This window comes from Lampris incognitus, chromosome 7 (genome assembly GCF_029633865.1).
Source record: "Lampris incognitus isolate fLamInc1 chromosome 7, fLamInc1.hap2, whole genome shotgun sequence".
Taxonomy (NCBI): domain Eukaryota; kingdom Metazoa; phylum Chordata; class Actinopteri; order Lampriformes; family Lampridae; genus Lampris; species Lampris incognitus.
This window is the reverse complement of record NC_079217.1, coordinates 3,622,187-3,636,519: the sequence shown is the minus strand read 5'-3', so window position 1 is coordinate 3,636,519 and position 14,333 is coordinate 3,622,187. Positions and strand designations below refer to the sequence as shown.

The following is a 14,333-nucleotide window of genomic DNA, read 5'->3' as shown; positions in this document are numbered from 1 at the left end:
GTGTGTCAACAAAATGATATCTAACTTCAATATTCATTTCCACAAGGAATTTCGGCGCAATTTGTTTTCCGCCAGGCCATCGATTTGTTTTTCCAAGGCATGATTATTGAACAATATATAATTACAAATTCAATTTTCAACTAAGCAAGGTGCCAGAGGACTCGAAAATTCAAATTCAGTCCTGAATGTAAAATCTTCACTGATTTCCCAAATGCGAGGTGGGCTTCCCAGTCTCGCAAGGGCAGGAATGTTCATAATTCAAGTTTAACGACTTCGTAGTCAAGCTGACACACAAACCAGTTTTACAGGTTCAGTGTTGTCATTTCAGCCACATACATAAACATACTGCACATACTGAAAAATAAGCTGCTTACCACATTCAAGACAAAAAAAAAGACACGAACCATCGTAAAAAAATATATAAAAAAACATAAGAGATGACACGTGAAAATACAAAACAACACTTCTCTTCAGTCGGTAATGCATTAAGTGGGAATGCCTCATGGTTGAGAAAAAAACCCAACTGGATCAAAGTGAAACAAGACATAATGGCCGAGAATGCAGTTGGGAATTTCTTTCCTCTTTTTGCAGTTTCAATAATGCAACAAGTGTATTTACACTAAAAACTGGCTACATGATTAGCTACCTAATGTCCCAGTAAGCTATGAATATCCTGACGATGCTTAGCGTCACCTTTTGGATAAAAAGAGGTACTACAAAGGCCACATCCAAGGATGTGAGGTAGCACACACCAGTTTGAAAAAGGACAGGGGCAGTGCCTCACTTTCACCAATTTATTTTGGCCAACAAAGCATGCTAACGTTTCAGCTTCATCAGAGCTCTGATGAAGGCCTGTAGCAGTAGGCTGAAACGTTAGCATTTTTGCTCTGATAAAGCTGAAACGTTAGCATGTTTTGCTCTGATGAAGCTGAAACGTTAGCATGTTTTGCTCTGATGAAGCTGAAACGTTAGCATGTTTTGCTCTGATGAAGCTGAAACGTTAGCATGTTTTGCTCTGATAAAGCTGAAACGTTAGCATGTTTTGCTCTGATGAAGCTGAAACGTTAGCATGTTTTGCTCTGATAAAGCTGAAACGTTAGCATGTTTTGCTCTGATGAAGCTGAAACGTTAGCATGTTTTGCTCTGATGAAGCTGAAACGTTAGCATGTTTTGCTCTGATGAAGCTGAAACGTTAGCATGTTTTGCTCTGATGAAGCTGAAACGTTAGCATGTTTTGCTCTGATAAAGCTGAAACGTTAGCATGTTTTGCTCTGATGAAGCTGAAACGTTAGCATGTTTTGCTCTGATAAAGCTGAAACGTTAGCATGTTTTGCTCTGATGAAGCTGAAACGTTAGCATGTTTTGCTCTGATAAAGCTGAAACGTTAGCATGTTTTGCTCTGATGAAGCTGAAACGTTAGCACGTTTTGCTCTGATGAAGCTGAAACGTTAGCATGTTTTGCTCTGATAAAGCTGAAACGTTAGCATGTTTTGCTGGCCAGAATAAATTGGTGAAAGTGAGGCACTGCCCCTGTTCTTTTTCAGACTGGTGAGTGCTACCCCACATGCTTGGATGTGGTTTTTGAAGTACATGTTTTTTGGGTTTAGCACCACAGCGAGAGTTTGTTTTTGGTAAGGTGCATCCAACTCTTCCATCAGGTACTACAAAGGCATGGCTGGATGGGCCTGCATTCATAGACCTACAAGGACAGATTCTCAGCACACTGATAACCATACATGAAAAAAATAAATCGGCAACAAGTTAAATTTAAAGCCATTCATCATACGGCATTAAGAGTTGACTGGTAATAACTGAATGATAGCAGCTTTTCTACCTCATTTGCTTTCCTGTCAGTATAATGTGCCGTTAAACGCTGTATGGGTAAGTTCACACATCACCCTGCACCAAACAAGTCCCCTGTCTCACAGGGATGAGCAGTAAGTATCTGCTAAACTTGAATATAATGTGAATATTGAATGTGGTGCTAGTGTTACTCAGTAGGACATTCAATATACAACTTTCGTTCAAGTTTAAGAACTAATTACTATTCATCCCTGGGACACACGGGATTCAGAATGTGTGAATTCATCCCACAGTTTGTAACAGCACATTATAATGACAGCAAAGCAAACGAGATACAGAAAAGTCCTTGTGTCACACATGTATTACTCAGGAATTACCCTTCATCACAGTTCAATTGCATCTAATTTTACTCATGTATTACTTGGTTGTTGCTGCATAACGCACAGCCTGTAAAATTTGAAGCGGTACCAAAATAATCCATTTAAATATTGCATTTCACTTTCAGGTAGTGTCCCTTTAGTTCAGGGCAGTTAAAGTTGGCTAACAAGGACGACACCATTGGATGCACAATGCCCATCGCCAGGCCATTAGGAACCTTTAACAAAGGGGTACAGTGGGGACATCCGGGTAGTGTGGCAGTCTATTGTATTGCCTACCAACATGGAGATCGCTGGTTCGAATCCCCGTGCTACCTCTGGCTCAGTCAGGCGTCCCTACAGACACAACTGGCTGTGTCTGCGGGTGGGAAGCCGGATGTGGTTGTGTGTCCTGGTTGCTGCACTAGCACCTCCTCTGGTCAGTCGGGGCGCCTGTTCGGGGGGAGGAGGGGGAACTGGGGGGAATAGCGTGATCCTCCGACGTGCTACGTCCCCCTGGTGAAACTCCTCACTGTCAGGTGAGAAGAAGTGGCTGGTGACTCCACCTGTATCGGAGGAGGCATGTGGTAGTCTGCAGCCCTCCCCGGATCGGCAGAGGGGGTGGAGCAGCGACCGGGACAGCTCGGAAGAGTGGGGTGAATTCCCAAGTACAATTAGGGAAGAAAAAAGAGGGGTACAGTGTTTTAGGAACAGTGGTTGAACATTCCCCGCTTTGTTCCTGAGTCTTTGTTGCCACTTCAAAATGGAGCAACAGACGTCCAGAGGTCCCATCCACCTCATCCGTCCATCATGTCTGAGAATAAAACAGTAGAAAGATTCATACATTATGATTATGATTATCATGTTAACTATATCACTGATAATATCACGACACAACGGAGAAGCAGAACTTCTGTTTGATAAATCCCTTCAGGCAAACTCCTCCAAATTTTTGGCAATTTTATTTCTATTGTTTTATCTCAAAAAGGCACTGGAACGTATTACTGACCATCCCCACATGAATGGATCACTTCTAGAACGACCGGGATTTCATTCCTACCTAAAACGACCATGGGCGGTCAAAATGACGGCCGGTTTTTAAACGCTATATTCTGTCAAGATAAATACCCAGTTGAGATATTAATGCATTACATATGTTAGTATGTCTGTTCTGAAACTAACTGACACCAAAGTTAACATTTCAACAAGTATAATACTATTTTTAAACAGTTTAAACTTCAGAGAGACATGGTCGAACTCGAATAGCAAAATTGAAAAAGTGAAAATATTACCTGAAAAACAAAACGGAAACACATATTGTTAATCTAACAAACATAACAAGGCCTATAAAACATGAAATGTAAAAAATAGAACTGAAAATAAATATTGAAACCATACTGCTGCTGCTGATCATCACCTCTCCTCCTCTTAACCTAGCTTCTATTGCTCTTTCCCATATCTTCATGCTGTGGCTGATCAACTTTATACCTCTGTAGTTGCTACAGTTCTGCACATCGCCCTTGTTCTTGAAAATCGGTACCAGTATGCTTCTTCTCCACTCCTCAGGCATCCTCTCACTTTCCAAGATTGTGTTAAACAATCTAGTTAAAAACCCCACTGCCATCTCTCCTAAACATCTCCATGCCTCCACAGGTATGTCATCAGGACCAACTGCCTTTCCACACCTCATCCTCTTCATAGCTGCCCTCACTTCCTCCTTGCTAATCCGCTGCACTTCCTGATTCACTGTCCCCACATCATCCAACCTTCTCTCTCTCTCATTTTCTTCATTCATCAGCCCCTCAAAGTCCTCCTTCCACCTTCTTAGCACACTCTCCTCGCTTGTCAGCACATTTCCATCTCTATCCTTGATCACCCTAACCTGCTGCATATCCTTCCCAGCTTGGTCCCTCTGTCTAGCCATCGGTACAAGTCCTTTTCTCCTTCCTTAGTGTCCAACCTCTCATACAACTCACCATACGCCTTTTCCTTTGCCTTTGCCACCTCTCTCTTCGCTTTACGCTGCATCTCCTTGTACTCCTGTCTACTTTCTTCATCTCTCTGACTATCCCACTTCTTCTTTGCCAACCTCTTCCTCTGCATAATTTGCTGTACTTCCTCATTCCACCACCAAGTCTCCTTGTCTTCCTTCCTCTGTCCTGATGACACACCAAGTACCTTCCTAGCTGTCTCCCTCACTATTTCTGTAGAGGTAGCCCAGCCATCCGGCAACTCTTCACTACCACCCAGTGGTAGTGAAGAGTTGCCAGATGGCTGGGCTACATTCGCTCCCGTCACCACCTTAGTCTCCAATCCCTTTCAGATCGTGCCTCCTACATAAGATATAGTCCATCTGTGTGCACTTTCCTCCACTCTTGTACGTCACCCTGTGTTCCTCCCTCTTCTTGGAATATGTATTCACCACAGCCATTTCCATCCTTTTCACAAAACCCACCACCATCTGTCCTTCCACATTTCTCTACTTGACACCATACTTGCCCATCGCCTCCTCATCACCTCTGTTCCCTTCACCAACATGTCCACTGAAGTCCGCTCCAATCACCACTCTCTCCTCCTTGGGTCCCCTCTCCACCACGTCGTCCAACTCACTCCAGAATTCCTCTTTCTCTTCCATCTCACACCCAACTTGCGGGGCATATGCGCTGATAACTTTCAGCAATACACCTTCGATTTCCAGCTTCATACTCATCACTCTGTCTGATACTCTCTTCACCTCCAGCACGCTCTTGACATACTCTTCCTTCAGAATTACCCCTACCCCATTTCTCCTCCCATTCGCACCATGGTAGAAGAGTTTGAACCCACCTCCGATACTCCTGGCCTTACTCCCCTTCCACCTGGTCTCTCGCACACACAGTATGCCTACCTTTCTTCTTTCCATCAAATCAGCCAGCTCTCTCCCTTTACCAGTCATAGTGCCAACATTCAAAGTTTAATAATTTTACTGTTATTAAAGTTATTAAACTTTGAAAATCCAAAACGGCCATAATGACCGTCTTGGTCATATGGATGTTTGTCATGTGAAACCAGGTTTTATCCACGTACGGCTGCATTTTTTCTTACTTCTTAGTGTCTGACAAACTTCATTAGGCAGGTCTTTCATTTCCTGCAGACACCTCCAGAGGTCACCCACGGTGGCCTTTCCTGGCTGCCTCCGGCTCTTCCACTCAACCAGCATCTTCAGCTTCTGCATGGTCACGTCCTTCTCTGTCGCCTGGATATCATCCAGGTCTTTGGAGCTCAGGTCGAGAAAAATGGCCACCTGCTTCCACTCCTTCCCCAGCTGTCTGGCCACCTGAAGGAGCTGCTTCTCTGTGATGTCCTGGCTCGGCGGTGGCGTCAATCGCATGACTTCTGAAAATGACGGGCAGCACAAGTAAGGATCATTTCATTTCCACAAGTTCTCAACAAGAGAAAACTGATCTCAGAATAGCAGAGATCCTGATTTATCTGTGGACTTTTTTAGGTTCAATATTTTTTAGGGGAACACAAAAGATTTGGTGTTTATTCAGACCGAACCAATTGAGAAGCTTTTAGGTCACCTGACTCATCTAGCGATCGAGGTCTCTTACTGGCCAGTTCCTCCTCCGAGACACTGCTGCTCCTCTTTCTGCCTATATGAGAGATGGAAGCATGCGTCAGTTAACCTGTGACTTCCATGGTGAAAAGCCTCCCGTGATGTTTCCAAGGAAAAACAAAATGGAGTTCAAACTTGGCTACAATACAAGAGACAAGAAGCTTACTTTCTGTCCTTTTCCTTGGCTTTTCTTTCGCTTCTGTGTTGTTCACACAATCACCTGATAGTAGGACAAAAAGTATGGATCATCCCTGTTGTAATACCTCAACTAATTCATGCAAGCACACGAGCCGAAAAAAAAAACAAGACATACACAGGAAGGTAGTTTATATAGGTACCTTCTCTGATTGTGGCAGACCATACAATCTGGTCCGAGTCCGTCTCTATGAGAGACAATTTGAAGGGAGGGGGCTGCTCAAAGAAGGCCTCAAAGTAGCCTTTGAGCTTAGTTACAGCAAGGGTAAATACCAAGTCCTGCACAGAGACACGATGACAACATCACTGATATGGAAGGGACACATCACTAACACACATCACTTATTCACACCTTTGCAGACAGCAGTCACAATATGCACTGTTTTCTTGTTCTTGTTTTTTTGTGGACCACCCCCCTTTTCTCTCCAGTTGTATCTGACCAATTACCCCACTCTTCCGAGCCGTCCCGGTCGCTGCTCCACCCACTCTGACGATCTGGGGAGGGCTGCAGACTACCACATGTCTCCTCTGATGCATGTGGAGTTGCCAGCCGCTTCTTTTCACCTGACAGTGAGGAGTTTCACCAGGGAGACGTAGCATGTGGGAGGATCACGCTATTCACCCGTCCCCACCGCCCCCCGAACAGGCGCCCCGACCGATCAGAGGAGGCGCTAGTGCAGTGACCTGGACACATACCCACATCCGGCTTCCCACCTGCAGACACGGCCAATTGTGTCTGTAGGGACGTCCGACCAAGCCGGAGGTGACACGGGGATTCGAACCGGGACATGCACCGTTTTCTCTCTGCAGTACGAGAAGTTGCACTGTGCAAGTCTGCCCGTTCGAGTGTGCGTGAATATTTGCATGCACACAAAACACACACACCTCAGGGTTGATCTCCCCCTCTGGGTTACTCATAAGGCGGTATGTCCTCTCGTCCAGCTTGCAGGTAGGGGGCTTCTCTATCTTCATGTAACGCTTCTTAGAGATGCGCACCTCCTTGCTTATGTCCTGACAGACACGCACACAGACAAACGCAACACAAAAGGAGGACGAGTCACAGGAAGAAGCAGGGAGGGAGCAAAGAAAAGAGAGGGAGAAGCGATGAAACTGAGTCAGTTCCTTACAACCACATAGTGGGGAGGTTAAAAGGTCATTCACACTCAAATGCAAACAACTGCTGTGGTCAGAGGCGACAGTCTTTAAAGAGCATCAGTTCACCACAGCTCTAAGTCCTCATTCCTGTAAAACTACATGACTTACAATAAAACTTGACTGATACACAAACTTCCACACACAACAGACGCCAAGCTTTTGAGAAATTACCTTACTAATAATAAAACTTAATCACCCAATTGATTAAAACACACACCAGCTATTAAAAAAAAAAAAACACACACACTTCACTTTCAGGAAATGTCGTGTGCCCTGTCATGGTGGTTAGTATCATTAGCTTCTCACATAAACGCGCCGTGTAACTTCTGCGGTGCAGTGATGGGAAGACACCGTAATTCTTGAGATTTGCGGGTCATGTTTGCAGTAATACAAACCAATGCACACCCCTCCTGCCCACACATGCAAAAACATTTGGCATTATCAATAACTACCTGGCAAACTATACTGTTATCACCCTAGTTTTGGTTTTTAGCACTGTTTTGAAAGATGCAAAACAATACTGGACATAAAGAGCAGAAGTGAGTGTAGCACAGACAAAGTGTTAAAATACACACAGTAGAACAAACTTTTACATATCTTTTTTTTCATTCTGCAGAACCTCTTACCCAAAGTTTCAAACAACATAGTCCGAAATTAACAGGTATAATTATAATGGCTGGGAGAGCTGGTGCCGGATCAGCTGGGACAGCTTGGTCTGCTGTGTGCTGTGGGCCCGGGGACCACAGCCTTGCCCGGAGCTGTGCCCAAAGAGGAAACACTGAGGGCAGTCTGACAGGACACAGAAGTGGGGCAGGCTAAGCTAACTGCTAGCCCATGCAGACCGGCAGCTCCAATAACACCGAGGGCGGTCTGGCGGCAGCCTCGCCTAGCCTTGACTGTGTTTTAGTGTCATCGTGTGGAGTGCGGGAAAGTGTGTCGAAGGTGTCTGGCTGGAAGAGCTGGCGTTGGATCGGCTGTGGGAGCTTGGTCTGCTGCGGCCTGTGGGCCCATGGACCACGGTCCTGACCGGAGCTGTGCCCGAAGAGGAAACACCGAAGATGGCCTGACAGGATGCAGAAGTGGGGCGGGCTAAGCTAACTGCTAGCCCATGCAGGCCGGCAGTTCCGACAGTCATCCTGGCTGGCGTTCCTTCTCCTGGACAGTGATTTTTTTAGTTTAGTTTAGATATATGTGTTAGTTTAGATATAGTATGTGTTCTTGTAGTTTTTGTCTGTGTGTTGTACTACTCGGGGCTGGGGGGGAAACCATGTTTCGTTTCATTTCATGTGCACAAGTGCATGAAATGAAATGAAACGACAAAGTGTTTCCGATTCTACTACTTACTACTGCTACTACTACTACTACTTTTGGCGGCTCCCGTTACGGGTCGCCACAGCGGCTCATCCATTTCCATTTCTCCGTCTTCTGCATCTTCAGAAGACAGAAAGTGTTTCTGATTCTGATATATTTGTGAGTCAACCTACATGTCAGTTGCCATGTTAGTGTAAGTGGGCAATAAGTAGATCACCAATATTGTAAAAGCAGATTCAAATTCCAAATTGGCTGGATAATACCAGTATCACGGCCACGCTTGGAGACCATGTGTAGATGAAGTCGGGCCTGGAAAAGCTTTTCTAGAGTGAAGTAAGCGAGTCTATCACTGTAATCGAAGCCATGATTTCATTTCACCATTTTAGGGCCCTGTGAGAAAAAAATCTGGACGTCCTAACCTGACAACACATCTAATCCCTAAACATGCTGGCAATGATTTAAACTGCAAAAAAAAAAAAAAAAAGTCAGATTTAATATATCAATAGAGCCACCTGAGGAAAGTTGCATCTCGACCCCAGCAGAGAACAGATGCCAGCAAAAAGCTAAAAAACAATGAGTTTTCTTTAGGGTGGTCCTTGTGGCTCACGCAGGTGACACATATTTTGTTGCCTCGGGCTAAAGCAACATCCTGTGTTCAAATCCTGCTCCTCCACCCCACCCCACCGTCTTTTTCATCCCTGCCCTGTGTTATGGTCCACGTTGCGGTGTTGTGTTTCCCTGTTTCTCCCTCCATAATGCTGCAGGGCAGTTATTAACCATTCCATTTGCTATCCCTGCTGTCAATCATCATTATCCTGGTTCCTGGTCCATTCGATGTCCCCGCTGTCAATCATCCTGGTCCCGCCATTCACACCCCTCCACCACTGGAGGATAAAAGCTGCTTCCCTTCTCAGCTCTCATACCCTTGACTGTGTGTGTGTGTGTGAGGTTTTTCTATCCTAATGGGGACCACGTGTCCCCGTTGGGATAGAAAAACCCCGGGGGCGCCCCAGTGGCTCACCTGGTAGAGTGCGTACCACATAAGGCTGAGTCCTTACTGTAGCAGCCTGGGTTCGAATCTGGCCCGGGCCCTTTGCTGCATGTCATCCCCTCTCTGTCCCCTGCCTTTCCTGTCTCTCTCGACTATTGCTATCTAATAAAGATGGAAAATGCCCTCAAAATAACAAAAAAATAATAATGTATATACCTATATATATATAGAAAACCCTGTAACCACCTTCCTTGTGGGAACATTTTATGAGTCCCCATGAGGAGCATGGTCTATTTTAGGGTTAGGACTTGGGTTTAGGGTTAAGGTTCGAATTAGGATTAGGTTAAGGTTAGGCATGTAGTTATGATGGTTAAGGTTAGGGTTAAGGGCTAGGGAATGAATGTTGTCAATGAGGGGTCCCCACAAGTATACGGTGATGTGTGTGTGTGTGTGTATATACCATGTTTAACTATCCTAATGGGGACCAAATATCCCCATTAGTATAGAAAAACCAGAAACCGCCCACCTTGTGGGGCCATTTTATGGGGCCCCACAAGTAAAAGGGTCTATTTTAGGGTTAGGACCTGGTTTTAAGGTTAGGTTAGAATTAGGGTTAGGTTAAGGTTAGGGTAAGGGTTTGGGTTAGGCATGTAGTTTGCATGGTTAAGGGCTAGGAAATGATTGTAGTCAATGCGGGGTCCCCACAAGTATAGTTTTGTGAGTATGTGTGTGATGAAACAATCAGAAACCAGTGTGTTTGACCATGTTCCCTACTTGTGACCGTGTGGTTGTGTGTGTGTGTAGGTCAGGCCATGAGGCAGGTAGGACAGAGGCCTCTATTCATTGCTGCTACACGTAGGTGGAACCTGTGTGTAGACACATTAGATACGGGGTGGTTGCCATTCGTGCGTGTTTATTTTCGGACAATGTGGTCAGAGTTCAGATAGACAGGCTTTTGTCTTGTTGAACATTTACGTAGTGAGACAGTCTATCTTTGGTTCCAGCTCTGTTTGGTTCTGTTTCTTTCATTTTGTTGGCAGCATCCGTGTCTCTTGGCCTTGTTATCTAGTTGCGCGTTTGTGCAAATACTTGTGATGTTGTGTCTTCGTATAAATACTGGTAATGCAAATAGGTATGTAAATAGTACTTCACTTGCCTTGTTATAATACACCCCCTTGATTGTACCTTCAGTCCTGTCTGGTCTTAATTACTTACGAAACCTTTCCACCCAGTCACTTTTGTAATATTCATGTTACGTACCTCCTCCTACCCCTTGACCGCCCCGAGAGTCGTAATAAAAGTTTTAAAAAAAAAAAGTTTTTTTTTTAAAAATTCGTCTGTATGACACATTTACACGTTAGAGGAACTGATTCCCATGCTTGAAAAACAATTCAAGCAAAACGTGGTTCAATTTATGCAAACACACATGGATCAACAAGGAAGGTTGAATCAGTTCATCTGGACACAACGTTTACCGACAGAAACATTTCATCATCAGCTAATGCCCCTTTTCCACTACATGGTACCGGCTCAACTTGACTCGCCCTTTTTTAATTTTCCATTACTGGAAAGTACCGGCATTTTGGTAACGTTACCACTTTTCTGGTACCACCTTTGTCGAGGTTCCAAAAAAACTGGAGCAGGCACCAAAATCAATGCAGACCAGCTACACCGAGGGGCGCTGTTACGGTGATGGAAAACGACCCTCTGCGAGTCGAGCCGAGCCAGTACCATGTAGTGGGAAAGGGGCATAAGTGACCTATTCAGTCTAAACTGACTGCAGGTACCCTCACCCTTATAAACAATACAGTTGCATAACGACTGAAACAACAAGCAGTTTCATATGCAAATATGGGCGTGACCATTAACTAGAGTTACAATGGCCATGTGTACTATTTACAGAGGATTTGGGAATGTTTGCAATCACAGTATTGTAAGATGGTGACAGATGTACTCTTAGCCCCCCCCCCCGGGTTCAGGGATGGTCATTCCCTCTTCACATAGACGGCCTCTTTGACTCCCCGTTCAAACCAGTGTTCCTCCCTATCAAGGATGTGCACATCCTCATCCTTGAAAGAGTGGCCACTGGCCTGTAGATGGTGTAGACTGGGGAGTCCTGATCTGTAGATGGTGTAGACTGTGTAGATGGTGTAGACTGGGGAGTCCTGGCCTGTAGATGGTGTAGACTGGGGAGTCCTGATCTGTAGATGGTGTAGACTGTGTAGATGGTGTAGACTGGGGAGTCCTGGCCTGTAGATGGTGTAGACTGTGTAGATGGTGTAGACTGGGGAATCCTGATCTGTAGATGGTGTAGACTGTGTAGATGGTGTAGACTGGGGAGTCCTGGTCTGACGTGTTAGCTCTTCTGTGTTGTGTCATCCTCTTGGCCAGCGTCTGTTTAGTTTCCCCAATGTACAAGTCACGGCAATCCTCCTGGCACTTAACAGCGTACACTATACTGCTCTGTCGTTGATGGTGGACCCGATCCTTGGGGTGGACCAACTTCTGACACAGCATGTTTTGGGATTTGAAGGCAACTGAGACGTGGTTTTTTGAAAAAAACGCGTATCAGCTTTTCCGACACTCCCGACACAAACGGAATCACCACTGGTTTAAACTTAGACATCTGTTGTCCTTCTCCTCTCTTCAATTGGCTGGTGCACTGTTTGGGCGTCTTGCTGGCTTTGACAAACACCCAGTTAGGATAACCAAACTTAACCAGGGCCTGTTCAATGTGGGATTTCTCCCCTTCCCCGGCTGCTGTGTCAGTGGGGACGTTGTCAGCTCGGTGGTACAGCATCCTGATGACTCCTAGTTTGTGCTCCAGTGGATGATGAGAGTCAAACCTTAAGTACTGATCAGTATTGTTGGTTCTTTTTCCACTTCCGGTGTGGGAAGATGGCATGTTTGCAGCAGCCTCACCCAGCAGTATCGGTGTGGGAAGATGGCGGCACGAATTCACTATTGCGGCAGCCTCACCCAGTACCATCCATGCAGTGTCTGTCCACATCTATGTTTAAGTGTGTCTTCGCTTAATGGCTGGGAGAGCTTGGTCTGCTGCATCTTGTGGGCCCAGGGACCACGGCCCTGCCTGGAGCTGCGACCAAGGAGGTTACACTGAGGGCGATCTGACAGGATGCAGAAGCGGGGCAGGCTAAGCTAACTGCTAGCCCATGCAGACCGGCAGTTCTGATAACACCGAGGGCAGTCTGGCAGCGGCCTTGCCTGGTGTTGACTGTGGTGTATTTGGTGTTGTCATGAGGAGTGCGGGAAGGTGTGTCAAGGGTGTCTGGCTGGGACAGCTGGCGTTGGATCGGCTGAGGGAGCCTGGTCTGCTACGGCCTGTGGGCCCAAGGACCACGGTCCCTGCCTGGAGCTGCCCCCGAGGAGGAAGCCCCGTTCGCAGTCTGACAGGACGCGAAAGTGGGGCAGGCTAAGCTAGCTGCTAGCCCATGCAGGTCGGCAGTTCCGACAGTCATCCTGGCTGGCGTTCTTTCCCTTGGACAGTGATTTTATTTCTTTTTTACTTTGGATATATGTGTTAGTTTAGATATACTATGTGTTTATACATATTTTTTTGAAGTTCTTGTAGTTTTTGGATGTGTTTTTGTCTTTGTGTTGCGCTGCTGTGGGCTGAGGGAAATTACATTTCATCTCATTTCATTTCATATACGGAAGTGCATGAAATGAAAGGACAAAGTGTTCCTGATCCCTGGCTTATGGTAAACATCAACAATCAAATGTCCCCCATTACCAATTGCAATTTCACAGTGTAAGAAGGCTAACCTGTCATTTTTCACATCCTCCCTGGTGAACTTGATGTGGGTGTCCACAGACTTAATGTGGTCGGTGAAATGTGGTATGTCCTGAGATTTAATTTTAACCCAGGTGTTGTCCACAAATCTGAACCAATGTTTAGGTGGTGTCTCTGGATAGTACATCAGAGCCTCTTTTCCACTTCCTCCATATACAAGCTGGCCACTACAGGTGAGACTGGGGAACCCATAGCACACCCATGCCTCCCCCTTATAAGGGTGGGGATACCTGCAGTCAGTTTATACTGAAGATGTCACTGAGTTGAGTGATGAAACATATCTGTCAATAAACGTTGTGTCCAGATGAACTGATTTAACCTTCTTTGATTTTCTTACCTGGATTATTGACCATGCATCAAGACTTAGTAGATCAACACTTGTCCCAACCCGGTCTCACCAGTCTGTGTAAAAATAACACGATATTACACTTTGTGTGTAATGCATACGCCAAAATCCAATTTTGCACGCAGATGATGCGTCAATTCTTTCCATTAACTTCTGTGGAGAGCTGATGCGTCCAAATACCACGCATCACCTTGAACGGTCATGACGTCACCAGCGAGGCTCAGTTCGCCCAGTTCACGAGAAGCGCAGGCTTCCACAACCAGGGTTAGGGTTAGGGTAAGGGTCAGGGTCAGGGTTAGGGTTAATAAGATACTACCATTAATACCATGATTTAATTACAAAAAAGTTTGTTTCCCCTGCTTACCTGCTTGTGGATGTCCACGCATCAGTTGAACTGGGTGAACTGAGCCTCGCGGGCGAACTGAGCGTCGCTGGTGACGTCATGACTGTTCAAGGTGATGCGTGGTATTTGGACGCATCAGCTGTCCACACAAGTTAATGGAAAGGATTGGGACATCATCTGCATGCAAAATTGGATTTTGGCGTATGCATTGCACGCAATGTGAAAGTGTAATATTGTGGTGATACACATTTGAGGGTAGATTCACCAGGGGCTGCTGCTCCTTTAAGGCAGACATTTTAGAGTGCTGACATAGGCGCTGTTTGGGGTTTCCGGGGAGCCATGTTTGCAGCAGCCTAGCGGTTAGCTGGTTGCCACGAGGGATTGTGCTGTATCGGTGTTATGTGTGGCGAGTAAACGGAAT

The 14,333-nt window shown here is 45.7% G+C and overlaps 1 protein-coding gene across 1 annotated transcript in view; it reads right to left on the bottom strand.

The window, feature by feature from the left end:
* Window positions 1–2,567: 2,567 nt before the first annotated feature.
* Window positions 2,568–14,333, bottom strand: part of si:dkeyp-97b10.3 (uncharacterized) — a 38,791-nt gene continuing 27,025 nt past the window's right edge. Inside the window, exons 11-16 of the mRNA XM_056284042.1 lie at window positions 6,838–6,963; window positions 6,096–6,231; window positions 5,924–5,977; window positions 5,723–5,794; window positions 5,244–5,534; window positions 2,568–2,973 (exon numbers count right to left, since the gene is read on the bottom strand). Of these exons, the coding sequence (XP_056140017.1) occupies window positions 2,957–2,973; window positions 5,244–5,534; window positions 5,723–5,794; window positions 5,924–5,977; window positions 6,096–6,231; window positions 6,838–6,963 (696 nt within the window). The 3' untranslated portion in view covers window positions 2,568–2,956. The remainder of the gene's footprint in view (window positions 2,974–5,243; window positions 5,535–5,722; window positions 5,795–5,923; window positions 5,978–6,095; window positions 6,232–6,837; window positions 6,964–14,333) is intronic.